This window comes from Molothrus aeneus, chromosome 3 (assembly GCF_037042795.1).
Source record: "Molothrus aeneus isolate 106 chromosome 3, BPBGC_Maene_1.0, whole genome shotgun sequence".
NCBI classification, from domain to species: domain Eukaryota; kingdom Metazoa; phylum Chordata; class Aves; order Passeriformes; family Icteridae; genus Molothrus; species Molothrus aeneus.
Genome location: NC_089648.1, coordinates 48,812,848 through 48,829,320, shown reverse-complemented (window position 1 = coordinate 48,829,320; position 16,473 = coordinate 48,812,848). Strand labels below are relative to the sequence as shown.

The 16,473-nt window shown below is 37.5% G+C and overlaps 1 protein-coding gene across 1 annotated transcript in view; it reads right to left on the bottom strand.

Moving 5' to 3' along the window:
* PEX7 (peroxisomal biogenesis factor 7) overlaps positions 1–16,473 on the bottom strand; it is a 42,523-nt gene that overhangs the window by 11,603 nt on the left and 14,447 nt on the right. The window contains exons 6-9 of the mRNA XM_066546874.1: positions 12,449–12,555; positions 11,935–12,048; positions 8,896–8,951; positions 2,492–2,591 (exon numbers count right to left, since the gene is read on the bottom strand). Coding sequence (XP_066402971.1) covers positions 2,492–2,591; positions 8,896–8,951; positions 11,935–12,048; positions 12,449–12,555 — 377 coding nt within the window. The remainder of the gene's footprint in view (positions 1–2,491; positions 2,592–8,895; positions 8,952–11,934; positions 12,049–12,448; positions 12,556–16,473) is intronic.

Sequence of the window (16,473 nt, the reverse complement as noted above, 5' to 3'; positions counted from 1 at the left end):
GAAAATCACAAATCATGCAAATAAATGAAGAAAACAAATAAAGGAGGTCATCATCAGATTTATAAAGAACACACATAAAGACAACCTACTTATTGGGAACAGCAGCATAAAATTTAAGCAAATAATCTTTGTTGGATGGATGCAGAAGCCAGGGAAAGACTCCAAGGGCTCATACTGGAAGTAACTATTCAGCAGGTGCTCATAGAATCATAGAATGGTTTGGGCTGGAAGGGACCTTAAAGATCATCTAGTTCAAACCTCCCAACATGCACAAGGATACCTTTCACTAGACCAGGTTATTCCAAGTCCCTTTCAGCCTGGCCTTGAACACTTCCATCCACAACTCTGGGTAACCTGTTCCAGTGTCTCATCAACCTCACAGTAAAGAATTTCTTCCTTATACCTACCAATGATCTCTCAGTTTGAAGCCATTACCCCTTGCCCTATCACTACATGTCCTTCTAAAAAGTTCCTTTCCAGTTCTCTCAGAGGATCCCTTTAGGTACTGGAAGGCTTCTACAAGGTCTCCCTGGAGCCTTGTCTTTTCCAGGCTGAACAACCCCAACTCTCTCAGCCTGTCTTTGTATGAGATGCTTCAGCCCTCTGATCATCTTCATGGCCTTTCTCTGGACTCATTCCAACAGGTCCATGTCCTACTCAGAGCTGAACAAAGTATACTTAAGGTGATATCTCATGTGTCTTCCTATAAAAATGGGGGTTATGTTTCCCTTGTGTTCACTCCTAAACTTAGTGAGAGTTTAATCTTATCACAGATTTTTAAACTTCTTTTAAAAAACCCATTCACAATTTGCATTGCTGTGATATCCAACCCTTTGAATACATTAAATCAACTCAATGGAAAAAAACAGAGGAATATCAAAGCTGTTGCAAATGCCAAACTTCTGTCTGGAACGCACATCGGCACTCAGTAAATATGGATATGTACCCCAGATTTATAGATTTTGTGCACTAAGTCCAACATCAGACTTGTAGAATTTCTGTGTGGGAAAAGAAGATACCTGAATGCACAAATGTCCTAGTGTTGATGGGTATGCACAGCAACATTTTCTTTTTTTCAATGTAAAAGTGCATGTGCACTTCTCTTTCAATTCATTATCTACCACGAAGCAATGGGCTTCATGTAGTCAAAATAATCATACCCTCAATACAAAATGAAAGAAAAAATCTTATTTCTTCATTCAGACCAAATGCAAATCCACACCAACTTCATGGAAAACTGAGCTGGTCTCAGCATATGCACTGCTGTGGGACTGTGAAGCCTAAATGCACTATGCTATGCTTGCTACTCCCTCTGGACCCAGTGCAGCCCAATCACATCTGTGCAGTCACTCGGGATGAAGTTTCAATCCCCAGCAACTGGCCTTTAAGTATTCTTGCCTTGCACTGATGAAAAATAACCTGAACCTTGAAAGCTTTTTTGAGCCTTACGAATTCCCCCATTTTCACAGCACAGCCTTGTGTAACTGCAGCACCACTGAAGCAACAGAATTTAAGGAACAACCAACCACACAGAAAACCCATCAAGCTATCATTTAGCTAGAATGGTTACATGTGCAGTAAGCTAAGTATTTGGCCAAACTTACACCTTTCTCCTGTGTCCTTTTACCAGCAGAAATTACAATGGTTTTAATTTGCTTTGTCCAAACAGAATGTGAATGCAGATGTCACAATTTTTATCTGGGGTAAAAAAAATCATTTGACTGTGAATTTGAGAAAAATCTAGACATAGATTATATCTCTGGCATGTTAAATAGTGCATTAGGAACAGTTAATATATTGACAGTAATTTTTGTGTGGAAAACTAAAGGCTTTCTCATTTTAAAGTAAAAAATTAACTTCTGTTTTTCAAAGTTTCTTGTCTAAAAATCATTTCATACTACAAAGAAGGAATCCCCTCTGTTTACAAAACAGAAACAACTGTAGCAACAGAAGGAGAGGGGAATCCTTACAGAACCAGTACATAAATAAGGGCTACCGATAAAATAGGTTCTACTTCTTCACTTTAATAGCTGAGGGTTTTTGAATTTCAGCCACAGATTAAGCCTCTCCAAGTCCTCTAAACAGTATGCCAAACCAGGTCTAGGCATCATGTGTGACACTACCAACATTTAACTTGACAATTTAGGTAGATGGAAGAAAGCTCTGTATCTCAGCTCAGCATTCTAGACTCTTCTCTGCTATTCTTCCTTCTGAAACAAAATACTTCATTTTCCCAGAGCTCACCATGGCTTTCTGCTATCTGATTTTGCAATCTTGTCTGTTCTGCCCTCCTCCCCTACCCAATGCAAGGAACTGCTTCACAAATAAAAATGGACCTGAAATGAGGTTTATTTGATAAGCATTCAGCCAGACTCACTTCCAGAAGCTTACTGCAATCTGGTGACTTATTCAGGATCTGAGTCCTGCAGCCCAGCCATGACCACAGAGCCTGTAACAGGCAAGTGAAAAGTAAATGCATCCCAGCTCTTACCTGGCCACGGTTGTGAAGACTTAAATCGAGACCACATGTAAATTCAGTGTGATGCTCAACTGTTTCCAGCAAAGGATTAGGCTTGGAAAAGTCCCAGAATCTATAGTTAGAATAAAGGAGGGAGAGAGAAAGGGAAAAAAAAATCAAACAAACCACAATTAAAGTAATTGAAAGGCCATTTCAAAAATATAATGCAAGATATTGACGAATCTGTTGCTGCCAGGGTATTTAAAAGAGCAAACTCATCCACTTAAGAAACATAACAAATCATACTCCTGGTAAAGCCATCTGCTGATTTGCATAAATTAAACCCCACTGGGCAAAGCCATCTTTGTGTCCTGTTGCAGAAACTGAGATCAAATTTGGCACCATGGAGCAGTCATTGGAACATCATTAAAAGAGAAGAAAAAACGTAGGCTAGAATATTCTTGTTATATTTCTTGATGGCTGGGGAATTTTATCCCTGAAAGATATTAGCACAATTTGTGAATTTTCTCAGTTTTTGGCATCATTAACTATGGGGTCTTTATTTATATAAAAATTATACAATCATTTAAAGATCTCAGTCATGCACCTTGTCAAATCTGAGACTGTGTTCCTGCAAAACAGAATTTAGTATTATAATATAGTAACAAATTTGTACTACGCAGATCAGCTGCCTTACACAGTTAATTCCACTAGTTCATACTTTAAAATAAATTTTTCTTTCGAGTCTTGGTTATTAAAAAATGCCTAGAAAATAACAATTCTGAGGTCCTCTACTTCTCCCAGCTACTGTCCCAATAGATGCAGTGTCCATCAATGCAACTAACAGGAAGTATGAGAGATGTAAGAGTAGATGGGATTAAAATAGAGGTAAAAGGCACCTCAGTCATGAGAAAAAGGATTATTATTCAGATAATAACACACTGACAAAACCCTGTATGCCAGCACAGAACGAAGATTTCTCTTTCTTGTGTTGTATACACCACTGAGAAAAGTCCACAGGCTGCACAGCAAAGCACATTTTGTGGGCTGTCAGCTGTAATCAAATTTTCTACAGCCCACATTTTCCAAAAGGGGTCAATTATATGCTTTACTACTTCTGTGACAATCATAGAGATCTCTTTGCCTTGCCTTTATTGGGAAAAGTGACAATACTTAACAAGAACAGCTCATTATCAGACCAACTGCAGTGGAAGTACTGTAAGTTCAAACCAATTCAGGGAAAATAGCAAACACTGGAGCCAGCAGGGTCAGTTTGTTTAATATGTAGATGTTATCTCCTTCATAAACAAAGAGAGTGGTATCAGCACAATGGCTATGCCATAGCAACAACCCTCTTAATTTTTTCCTAGTACCTGAGATCTAAAATAAACAACTTATTTTGCAGGAGAGTGGAGCAAAAGACCATTTCAGCATTTTCATCCTCCCACATTTGTTCATAAGAAGGTAAGGAAACAAATCTTTTTGTTTCAAGGTAATAGTGTTATCATTCCTTGCCACATGAGCTCTCTAATAATTCTTGAAAGACAAATGCTCATAACTGAAAACTACAATTAAAGGAGATAACTTTAGCTCTACATAAATAAAGAACCTAAAAAGACCTTTTGATCAATTTAAAAAAATAGCAGGACAATATAGGGTTTATTACGTGAAGTCATGTTGTAAAGAAGCAGTTTAGAGATTAAGAGTACTGCAACTTAGTTCAAGTTCAACAGACTGACTGAAAGCTTTGATACCTTTTTTTAATATATAAATAATTACTAGTGAAAGCTCAAAAAAATGTTCATTCTCAGGACTGAGAACCATTGATGACAAATTAATGATGGTTCTCATAACAACTTTGCACTCCAAAGTGAGAAACACTGGTCTATTGCACAGCTTCCAAAACCACCATGGTGACAGCAATTCTTTCCTCAGAGTCAACTTCCACCACATTCTGCAAACTGAGAGGGCAATGCAATTTTTCTAAGACACTGCTTACCACAGCAGGACGGCTGTACAGCGAACTGAAGATGCACCCACAGCACAAGTAGGTGGGCTTGCGCTATTTCAGTTGTAAGTGTATCTACAGAGTTAGTAGCATGAACTTAAAACACAGGCCAGACAACCACAGAGGCTTTTAGGGTCCCTTACATGTTTGTACAGCCTGTACAATCATAGGTGTGTCACTTAAATTGTTATTTTTACCTATACTATGTATGAAGCCACCACTTCAGTCACATCTGCACTGATCACAAAACCCCAAAACCTGTATGAGTGCATCTTCTTAAACTTTTTAAGGCTGGAATTGTTAAAAATATAACTTCTCCCTCATTTCTCTATAGTTTCTTTGTTTTACATGTACCTGGCATGCAATTCATAAGCTGCACATGTATTGCAAGCAGACTGCTTATTCTGAACAAGACATTATGAGAAGAGAAAAAGCCTGTCAAATTATGGATTTTGTACTTTGTACCACCCACAGCAGTGTCACAAAGACCTGTGCTCCCTGACCAATTCACTTTTACCAACCCAAATATAGTCTGTCCTGAATATCTTCTACCTTGTCCTCACCCTCACTTTACCCTTACCAAGTGTCCCTGCACCTTCACTACTGGCTGGGAAAAAAGAGGTAGCAAGTATCATTCCAGGTCCAGTGTCTGTACAATGCCTGTGTTGTGGCACCCTGCTGCTGCATGATGAGGTGCTAGTAGATGAGTAAGAAGATTACTTGTGGTGGTGAATTCATGTTACGTCTCTTACCTTCCTTAAGGCAGTACTTGGGGTTTCCCTCTCTTCCATGCTCATGAGTTTCCATTAAATTTGTAAAAGCTTAAAGCTTTATAAATTTAGACTACAAGTTTCCTGCTAAATCTAGTTAAGTTTTCAATATGTTCAAAAGTTACTCCAGGAAATGATTCTATGAAAATGCACAGATGGAAGCACAAAGAATAACTCATCAAGTCTACATCCTTCTGGGTAAGAAAAAAATATTTATGATAAATATTTATTCATGAAAGCTTTACCAATGTTCTTAGGATACATGATGTCTTCATACATAATATTTTCAGGTGGGTGTGAAGCAGATGTTTAGAGGGTGCTTTCCATAAAAGCCCACTCAACAACTAATGCTAGCATTCACACACAACCACACCAGGCACAAGTCACAGTAGCATGTGGATGTATAAAGCCAAGAACCTTTCAAGGGCAACACAGAACTCAGTGCCAGTTTACTACATGTGTATCATAATTATCACAATTCATCCCCCTGCTCCTATTCTCTAATTCCTGCTCTGACTTGTAAAAGTTCTTCCTGCAAACTACAAAAACTGTCAGAGGAGAGCTTAGTGTCAAGCTACTTTTGGATACAGGCTAATCAGGGCAATGATGTTACTTCAGACATTAACTGGGAACATCTAACTATTTACACACTAATATTCTGAAGAGATTATTTCATTATAGTTCCAGTGAAGTATCAACATTATGAAGCAATTTGGGTATAGAAGGACATTTTCCATTTGAGGAAAACACGAAAAAAAGAGCAAATGAGCAAACACCCACTTTTTTCACCTTGAAGGAAAATACCAGAAAAAGAATACAAGGATAGTAAGGGTACCTAGCTGAAATGAAACACGGTTTCTTTTATGATCAGCCTTATTCTGTAAGATTTCTTTGTGATTTGAGTTACTGAACTTGTACATAGTGATGGAGAGCTGGAGAAAGTGGTTTACCTTACAGTGTGTCGCAGAGATGATGTCCAATATAGTACAACTGTTAACAAAAATTGCCTTTCTGCCTTAGGGATAAGCTTCTGTGAATATGATCCAAGATCTGGCCTGATACCAGCTTAATGAAGCTCTATAATTTATCAGCTCTTCTGTTTAGATTTTGGTGAGCACTGTCTGTGACTAATGGACCAAGATTTCTTTTTTATACTGAAGAGTCCAAAAATACAAAATGGTGATTCCAGTAAAAGATGACACTGGTGTTCTTCCAAACTGAATTTTGACAGAGATAGCATTTAAGAATATGCATGCAGACCTAAAGTAGTTCTGGAAATATTACAGTACCCTGTGTATTTCCTGGCATTTTAATGATTCATTTGTGTTCAATCTGCTCTTTAATTAGCCTACATTTTTTTCTGAGCTCTTCCAAAGAGTAAGGAAATGGTACAGAAAACACTTGTCTGAATGAAGCATTTACTGGACAGGGATTATAAATCATTATTCCAAGGTATGTAAAAAACTCAAGTTCAAATCAACATACTCATCCTCTTTTCCTCAGCTCCCAGTATCAAGTTGTGAACTAGGTTTCTTCTCAGTAGCTTGACTACAGTGCTCACATTCAATGATTATACTATTTGCAAAGGAGTAAGCTAAGCACTGTTAACTTTTTTTTCAACCTGCTATTTTTTCTTTTAGATATCCAGTTGTGATTATGTGCCAAACTAGCTGTATGACCTAAAATAAACAAAGCCCCTGCTTCGTACATGGCAGTTTGATAATCTGAACTAATACTTGCAGTTTTTGGTTAAACTATAAAGCTTCAGTAACTTTTAAGATTACAGAACTCCAACAGTAAAGGATTGCTCCAACAGTATGCTCTATTCTGTTATCTGCTATAAACTAATGCTTGCAGGTAATTCTGAGCTTCAAATAGACACACCAAAGAATATAAATTAACAATTATCATAAACTGCTATTAAAATAACACTGCAATGAATCTGTTTTTAAGGGGTTGCCATACCATGCTGTTCTAGGAATCAAAATTCAGCGACCCCCCACCAAATGGGGCTAATATGTCACAGGCCTTGAGTAGATTCAACAAGATCCATAATTAATTCCATGTACTAGAATCCCTACTTCTCTTCCACCTTTTATACATCGATCAAGGATTTTTATTCTTAGATTGAAATGTACGTGTATGTGTGCATATATTCACATTCATGTGTGTGTGGGGTACATGTGTGTGCACATATGACAGGATGTGTGCATGTATGTACACGTAGAGTCTATGGTGCGTCCAGTAAAATGACCCTATGTGGTAGGGGTACAACATAGTCTTTAAAAGAGATGTTCCCAAATTCTCACGGCAACAATCTTCCTCCATTATACAGAATATTCTGCTTGTGACACCTTTTCCAAAGACTTTCATCTGGCCTTCTCTGTTGTTTGTTCACTCATACCAAATCCAACAGTTTTAGAAAACTGTTAAAAATCTTTATTTGATCGCTTCAAGTCTGCTGTCTCCTCTTAGTAATGACAAGCAAATCTTTGAACAGAAAAATTATGCCTAGAGTGAATTTTGTGAAGAGGTCCCCAAGCTCTACATTTATAGACACGATGCTTTGTGAGCTAGTAGCTCTCTCCACCTTTTCTGACAATTTCCACATAGGAAAATGTCAGAGCTGAAATTGCACTAGATTTCAGTACTGCATGAAGCACATTAGCACTGCACCAAACCTGAAGGATATATAACTGGTGCCAAAAAGGGGAAGAGCATGACAGCACAATCAAGTCACTTCAATGCTCAATGGGTTAACTTCATGATGCAACTTTATATGATGCTATAGCAGAAGACTGGACAGATTTATGATTTAGCAACACATAGAGGCACCGAGAATTAGCAACAGAACCCTCTGGCAGTAGAACCTCTCTATGTCTGGTGTCAGACCAATTAGGACACAACCAGAAGTGACATTACTTGAGATGATGTGGACAAGTGGGATAACTTTGCAGTCCTTTATGGAGGCAAGAGGGCTTCTCCCATTTCTTAATGTACTGCCTACTACATTCAGTCCATGTTAGAAAATTAAAATGTATATCAAACAATTTGGTTGAGGTATTCAGGAATATTTCATAGTGCATTGATTTGTGATATCATGTGTCTTAGAGAAATCCCAGTATCAAATCAAACTTATTTAGGACTTTAAATTAGCTTTAAAACAACAGTACTATGAGATCCTCAGCAGTATCAGATATACTGAGCAACCAGGGGAACTTGCAGAAGTGCGGTCTAAATTCAGCATACACACTATGGAACACTACTAAAGCTTCCTCAGGTACTGGTAGGACAAAAACTTTGTTCATAAAAAGCCTAAATAAAAATGTGCCACAGAAACATATGAACTCACCAAACTAATTTAATTTAAGAGTGTATTACCTTCTTATCAGACATTATCCCAGCTGGATGCAAATATGCTCAGCAGAGTGATGTGAAAAGGATTGCAGAAAGCATCTGACAGAGCAGATATTGCTCAGCAGAGTGACTGAGCTGGGCTTTAAGTGACAAACCCATGTGTTTTTCAACATGGCTTATGAAGCATCTGACAGCAACATTAACTGCCCTCCAGTATATCCACTCTGGAACTGTTTTCTATTGCAAGCCATATTAAAAGAGATCACCTTTCTGTTTTTATCCAGTTAGAGAAAATACCGTACCTTACAGTAAAATCATAGGAGCAAGAGGCCAATATAGTTGCATGGAATGGTGAAAACTGCAAGAAAACAAAACAACTTTTAAAGTTAAAACATTGTGTACATATACAGGCTTACTGTAAGCAGCAAGTTATCAAAGTTTAACTAATTAAATGGTTTTGGTTCATACCACATCATGCTGCAACAAAACAGACTACATCAATGTATTTCTCCCCCATGCTTCTAATTACAAGGAATCATAGAATTAATAATCACAAGGAATGGTCTGTGGGATCCTGTTTTGCTTAGATTTCATTACAGCAGTACCAAATAACTCTGCTGTAAAGTTAAGAAGTTCTGGAACAGTCATATAATCAGTCATTAAGTTCTGCTTTTGGCTAACAGACTAAGTTTCATCTTGTTATATAAATCAAATTTCAAACCAGCTATGTGACCAGTTAATTATTTTCAGGGAGACATCAATTTTTCAGGGAGGCATCAATTCTATATCCCACAATTTTGAAATTATTTATACAAATGGGAAAATTGGAGAATTAGGAAAAGTGGAAAAACTGAAGGCAATATAACATCACTTCATGATTTCCCCCTCTCCTACAGGGCATTTTTCAGGGTACACTCTTCCATGGACTCTTGCAGACTGGTCTAACAACTGCAGCAAAAGAAGGACGCAGTTATGCAAAAATTATTCATCTCAGCTCTAGTTTTTTTGCAACCTTCAGTTTACAACTATTTTAAAATCTGTACTTCTCAGCAGGAAATACAACAAGCCACTGACATAACTTGAGTTTGAAATGCAGGTCCCCCACACTGTGGTTCACAGTTAAGTCTTCCTGCAAGACTTCTAATATTATTCACAGCGACTACAAAGTCAAAAGTTAAGTCTAGGCTACTGCCACAATTGCCCAGGTTGTCAAGAGAGCAGTGTATGTTGATGGCTGCTGAAGTCTGCTGACAGAGCTCTCTTTATTACAGCAGAATTGAGGAATGTGCATGCTGGAACTTGAACCTCTACAGACTTCCTGCAATTTTTTTTGAGGGGAAAAAAACCCCAAACAAAATGGGTTCTGCACCTCAGGAAAAAGAATACTAGAGGGGAAGAAGTCTGATGGGCAACAAAAAACAATGGTACACTTTCCATAAGCCCCCTTTGCATGTCCTCAGAGTTTAAGATAAAGCAAAACCATCCTGTCAAAGTTTTGTCATTAACCTGACGTATCCTAGAAACTTACCTAAGCAAACTCTATCAAAATAGTTAGCAGAGTGCTACACATGTAAGTTGAAAAAAATTGCATAATATCTTTCTGCTACAAAAGAAAATTCTGTTCAATTTAACTGTAAGATACTACAATTTTATCATCTGCCTACTATACAGGCAAATGATACCACCACATCATCCATCCTGATTCCAACATATCCAAATATCTTTTTAGGTAAATTTGAAAACTATAACTGTGTTTCAGTGTAAGATACTGAAGCCAGCTGAGAACGTGAGGATCAAATGCACCAACATCAAAATCACCCAAAAAGGACTCCGGATGACCTCAGTGCACTGATAATGCCCTGTACTGCAGTGAAAGACCATAAGAAATCTGCAGGAATCCTGACAGTATTGTGTTGGGGAGAATTCCTTGCCAGCCTCAGATATGCTGCCAAGACTTGTGGTTTCCACTTTCTTTGCCACTTCAAACTGTGTGCTCCTGTCCCCCTCCTTTGTGTCAAGGCTTGCAACTGTGTTGAGCAACAAATTGAAACAGCTTAATGATCCAGACAGAAACTAGTCACTTCCAGGGACAGGGTTTTCAGTCAGAGCCATCAGCTGCAGCTTTACAATCACTTGTGTCAGCACAGCACAGAGGAAGGGATATCAGTAGGGGCAGCTGCCTCTATAGAGGCAACATCCAGGTCTCTCTCTCAATTCAGTGTGACTGCTGAGTTACACCACACAAGTGGAGATATTGCACCAGCTCGAAGGGCTGGCCCACACTGTCATATCTTATGTGCTCAGGGACCATGGCTGTCTTGAAATGGAAGCAATGAAAGCCTGGTAAGATGGAATAGAAGTCATGTACTCTCAGTACACCTCCTTTGCACATGGATGCATCTTCTCCTATGAAAAATATTTCACAGAGCCAGGTTAGAAAATAGCCATGCAGGCATTAAATTAGAAAAAAAGACTCAGCATCAATCACCAGTGGGGAGAGCAGACAGGGGTAGCTGGGATAAGGAGAGCAGGTGCTTCTCATGTTGTCTGACCATGAAAAGGATTTGTGATACAGAATGACTACCTGAATCACACCCTTTTCTGACAAATTACAAACTAAGCACAGTAACTTCTAAAAATGTTAGAAACAAATGAAGGCCATGTGAAGCAAAAAACCAACCAAGGATAACTTCTTCTGCCAGAAAAGTTTCTTTCCTAGAAAATATTAATAAACATACCTGTTTCAGAAAGGCTTTAAAAGAATTAGGTACTATCTCCTTTTCCAGGAGACTTTGATAGTGATGTATTTGACTCTCACACTCTTTGCTAGTTTCAATATTTCACACTGAAACACAGTTTTAGTTTTTGAGCTTACCTAAAAAGATATTTGGATACATATTTTCATACAACATGATAAAAATGTCATTGTGCATTGAAAGCAAATTCTTATTGGTGGGTATTCTAGCTGTACACAGATCCAATAAAGTCATCTGTAGCCTTTCATGCATAAAGTTTCAAAATCCCTTTGAATGCATTAATATTTTCTTTGTACACACAAAAGTATATATTCACAATGTGTTTTGTACCTTGTCTTCTGTGAATATTGGCCCTTTGTGTAGAAAGAGAAAAGCATCATTTAAAAATGAGTAAGGGGAAGTGTTTTCCTCATCTCAAATTTCCCTTATAATTTAGCTGAAAGTAACCTTCAAACCCTCTCCCAAGCCCTCTAACATCCTGTTGGCTTTTTCCTTAGTTATTAGATAACAGAAAATATTACTGGCTTCCAGAAAAATTTGTGTAATAATTCAGTGATGGTCACTGGGAAATAAAACACAACTTACTTTTACTCTTCTGATAGCATAGGTGTGACCAAGCAAGACGAACACTGGTTGCCGGATGTTCCTCAAATCCCAGCCTTTTAAGCTACAGTCAACTGCACCGGTTACCAGCAAGTTCTGATGATTTCATAAAACACAGAAATATCATGACAATTTAATTACTAAATTGTAGCAATGTATATCTTGGATACAAAAGTTAGATAAATCAAAAAATACAGATTTATAAATCATAAATAAAGTGACATCCCCAGTATGTAAATTAAAGAGCACAGACAAACACAAACTGGTCTTCCACTTTTGACTACTCTGCCCACTAGAGTTAAGCAAAATCTCTGATCTGCTTGGGCTGACCAGCTCTTAGAACAAAGCTCTTCTGGAGATGTAATAGTGAATGACAGCAACAAAGCAACTAGGCATGTTTTCATAAAGAGAAGATGCAATAATGTTGCAGTAAAACCCCCTGCTATTTAATGAGAGTGGTTCAATTAGCAAAAGAGTGGGATGAACGGTTTTATACCTCATCATATTTGCACCAGTCACAGCTCAAGACCTCAGCCTGGTGGGCTGGTATCACAAGTTTGACTCCTGGGGTTTTCACATCCCAAATTCTTAAAGTCTGATCACCTGAAACAAAGAGAAATTGATCCAATGTTGTTGCATCAGTTACAAGTTTCAGTTAATCCATTAATACTTAGCGGACAAGTGTTTCTTAGCTTTCTCATCTACCCCTAAAGACCTATAGCATTTGTATATACCTTCTTAAAAATTCAGTTCCTAACTGTTTGTAAAGATATTGAAAGCTGCATCAGCTGACGGGACAACTAAGCTTTTCAATTTTTAAAATTGGGATTTTCCCATTAGTCCTGAATATTTAGCTTTGGGTCAGCAAAAATGGATTCTCTTGCTCTCTAGCTTCCAGAGAGAGAAAATTAATTAGAATTTATTATTATTATGCTTGTGTTCATTCAAGAGACAAATTTCATCATTAAAAGGTGATTAAAACACTTTCTATAGGAATCTATACCTAAATTTAAAAAAAATTGTTTTATGCTGCTACTGAAGAAATTATTGATAATTCCTTATAATTATGTATTCATGCCCTTTATATACAATCACTTTGATGGTTTTAGTGCCCTGTTGGTCACTGGCTGTAAAGTATACAGCTGGGCACAAGAAAAATCATAGCTCTTTTCAAGAAACTGGCTAGAGATCAAATAAAACCATCCCTAGAGTCACAGCAATATTCCTAATTGCATGAACCACCAGACCTTGCAGACTTCCCAAAAAAATCCCATGAAACATTTGGGAAGTTTCAATAAATAAGGCAGAGAGAGCTTGGTTCACTACATGCGAGAAGTCCAGCCTTCTGACCACAGAGACCATGGGGAGCTTGCTCTGGTGTTGTCTGGCTTGTCCTCAGCCCTCAGGACTGGGAGAGATGCTGCACTCTTGCTGGATAAATCCCCCATCTGTAAGGTGGGAACAACACCCAAATTCTCCCTGTTTTCACTCCCCTCCCCTACTGCCAAGAGGAAGACTGCTGCTCAGTACAGGGATAGCACTCCTGACAATGGCACCCTGCAGCCAGCTGAAGCCTCAAACATCGCTGCAGAGCTTATAAAAACAGGGCAACATATGGAGAGGAAGAAACACGAGCAGCAGGGTTTTGGCAAAAGAACAGGTAGCATGCCCTGGATCCACTCTCCATTAGCCTTGCTAATCTGCTTGCCTGCAGAGGACAGTTCAGTTTGAGTTTTAAGTCTTTCTGAGATATTATAATGGACTTCTTAAAAAGCTTTTATTTTAATTTCATCAGATAACATAGATTTGAAGGGGAAACACATATTTCACAACAGACAGGATCATTTTCCCCAAGCAAATAAATATATAAATCCAGGTGAACTAGAAAGAACTGCTACAGAGATGCTACAGTAGCATTATGAGGGCCAAATGCATTTGGAAAAGTAAGTTATTCAGCCAATATCAATTTTGACTCTAAATGTAAAATTGCCCCAATTACTTCTTTTTTAATAGAAAACGCTGATGCATGAGAAAAGGAAAAAATTGTTATTTTCCGGGGTTTTTTTTGTTGTTGTTGTTGGTTTTGGGGGTTTTTTTTATTTGAAAATGCCAGACTTAGCAGTTATTAATTCTGACTGGCACTATCAATGAAATGTTTTCAGCAGAGTAACACATCATGCAAGTGAACCTTTCTGTGAATAGAAAAGACTGATTTGAAGCCAAACAAAAGTCCAATTTTTCCATTTAAGTGGAAAAATCTGATAAAAAACAGTGCAATCCTGACACAGTGTAAATTTTAACCAACTTTTTTTACCTCAAACTTATTTCCATCCATACATATATATTTACATTTCATTTCAACAAAAGCTGCAGTTAAAAATTTTGCCATTTCCACATTTCCATGAGTACTACAAATACTGAGGATGCATTTCTTCTACAAGATAAAGCAAAAGTAGGAAAATAATAATAGAAAATACTAGGAAAGCACACCTAGTACAATCATATTTATTAAGACACTTCCAGTTGACATACCAAAGTAAGCAACCAGAAAAGTACCCAACATTTCCCCCCTAAAATATTTCTATTTTTGTAAGAAGCAGTTTCTCTATGGCAACAGATTTTTACTGGTCCATTAGATAATTTATTATGATTTCAGAATTGTTTATACATTGTACTTGCTTTCTTTCTTTCTAATGAATATTTGTGAAATCTTGGACGAATCAATAAAACTACACAATATACACTCATCTATTCAAAACTTTTCAATTGATGCTAATCTACAAGTACATCATTCTTATACAGAAGATAAAGATTGCTAATGTGAATGACAATGTCTAATAGTGAAAAGATAAAGTATTTTCAAGATTTAAATTTCATGTAGGCTTAATACTATCTTTTATTTTCACAGATGTATTTTACCCAAATTCATAAATCATCATCTCCAAAGTCCTGTGAGAACAACCAGCTAAGCAATCATTTCTAAACAGTGCAGAGGTATAACAGTAACTACAAAAAATAGCTAGGTATTTGGGAGGTTAATAAAACCCCATGAAACCTTAAACACTCTCTGAAGGGGAAAAAAATTCTAACTAGGACAGATACAATGTTTTTCAGGAAACAGACCAGGTTGTTCAAAGCCCCATCCAACCTGGTGTTGAACACTTCTATGGATGAGGCATCCACAGCTTCTCTGGGCAACCTGTTCTGGTGCCTCATCACCCTCCAAGTATAGAATTTCTTCCTAATACTTAACCTAAACCTACCCTCTTTCAGTTTAAAGCATTATCCCTACTTCACTACATTCATTTGTAAAAAGATAAAACCATCACAATTAAAGCAGTGCCACTGAATGATTACAAGTTTACATTACTTGCTGACTTACATGTATTTTTAAATACTGAACCAGATTAAATTATTTAGCCTGAATAAAACAGAAAATGTATGGGAAAATTAAAAGCAGAACCCAAATCTCATGACTCTCAAAACCAATCTTTTTATGTGTGTTAAAACGATTGTGCTGATTGTTTCTATCACAGATAATTGTTCTGATTTTGGCTGAAATAGAGATATTTTTCTTCCAAGTAGCTGGTACAGTGCTGTGATTTGGATTTAAGATGAGAATGATGTTGATAACACACTGATGTTTTGGTTGTCACTGAGGGGTGCTTACACTAAGACAAGGACTTTTCAGCTCCTCATGGTGCCCTGCGAGCAGCGGGGCTGGCATTGCACAAGAAGTTGGAAAGGGACACAGCCAGAACAGCTGACCAAAGGGATACCCCATAACACAAGGCATCATGCTTAACCTACAAAGCTGGGAGAAGAAAAAGGAAGAAAGAGATGTTTGGAATGATGGCATCTGTCTTCCCAAGTAACCATTATGCATGATGGAATCATGCTTTCCAAGACATGCCAGAACACATGCCTGCCCATGGAAAGTGGTGAATGAACTCCTTGTTTTGCTCTGACATTCACAGCTTTTGCTTCACCTATCGAATTGTCTTTACCACAACCCATGAGTTTTCCAGCTTTGACCCTTCTGATTCTCCCTTCATCCCACTGCGGGGGTGTGACTGAGTGGCTGTGTGAGGCTGAGCTGTCAATGGGGGTTAAATCAATACAACAGTACAAGAAAACTTAGAACAGGAATAATAAAGCTCGTGGAATTCCACACGAAGTGACAGAAATAACAGTGACACAAATAACAGCTTCAGTTAAATCATCCAACAGTACTACTGAATACACAAAATCTATCACCACGTAGCACAACTTACCTAGCAAGTACACATAATTACCAGTGGAAACATACTCTCCAACTGGTCAATTGTAGTATGATATACAAAATGCTGTCAAGCTGAAAATTACAAGAGTATTAAATTATTTTAGGAAAGAGCCCAACTAATTCTTTTTCTAAAAAAGAATAAAAAAATAAAATAAAATGGAATAAAATTAAATAAAATAAAATGGAATAAAATGAAATGAAATAAAATGAAATAAAATGAAATAAAATGAAATAATTAT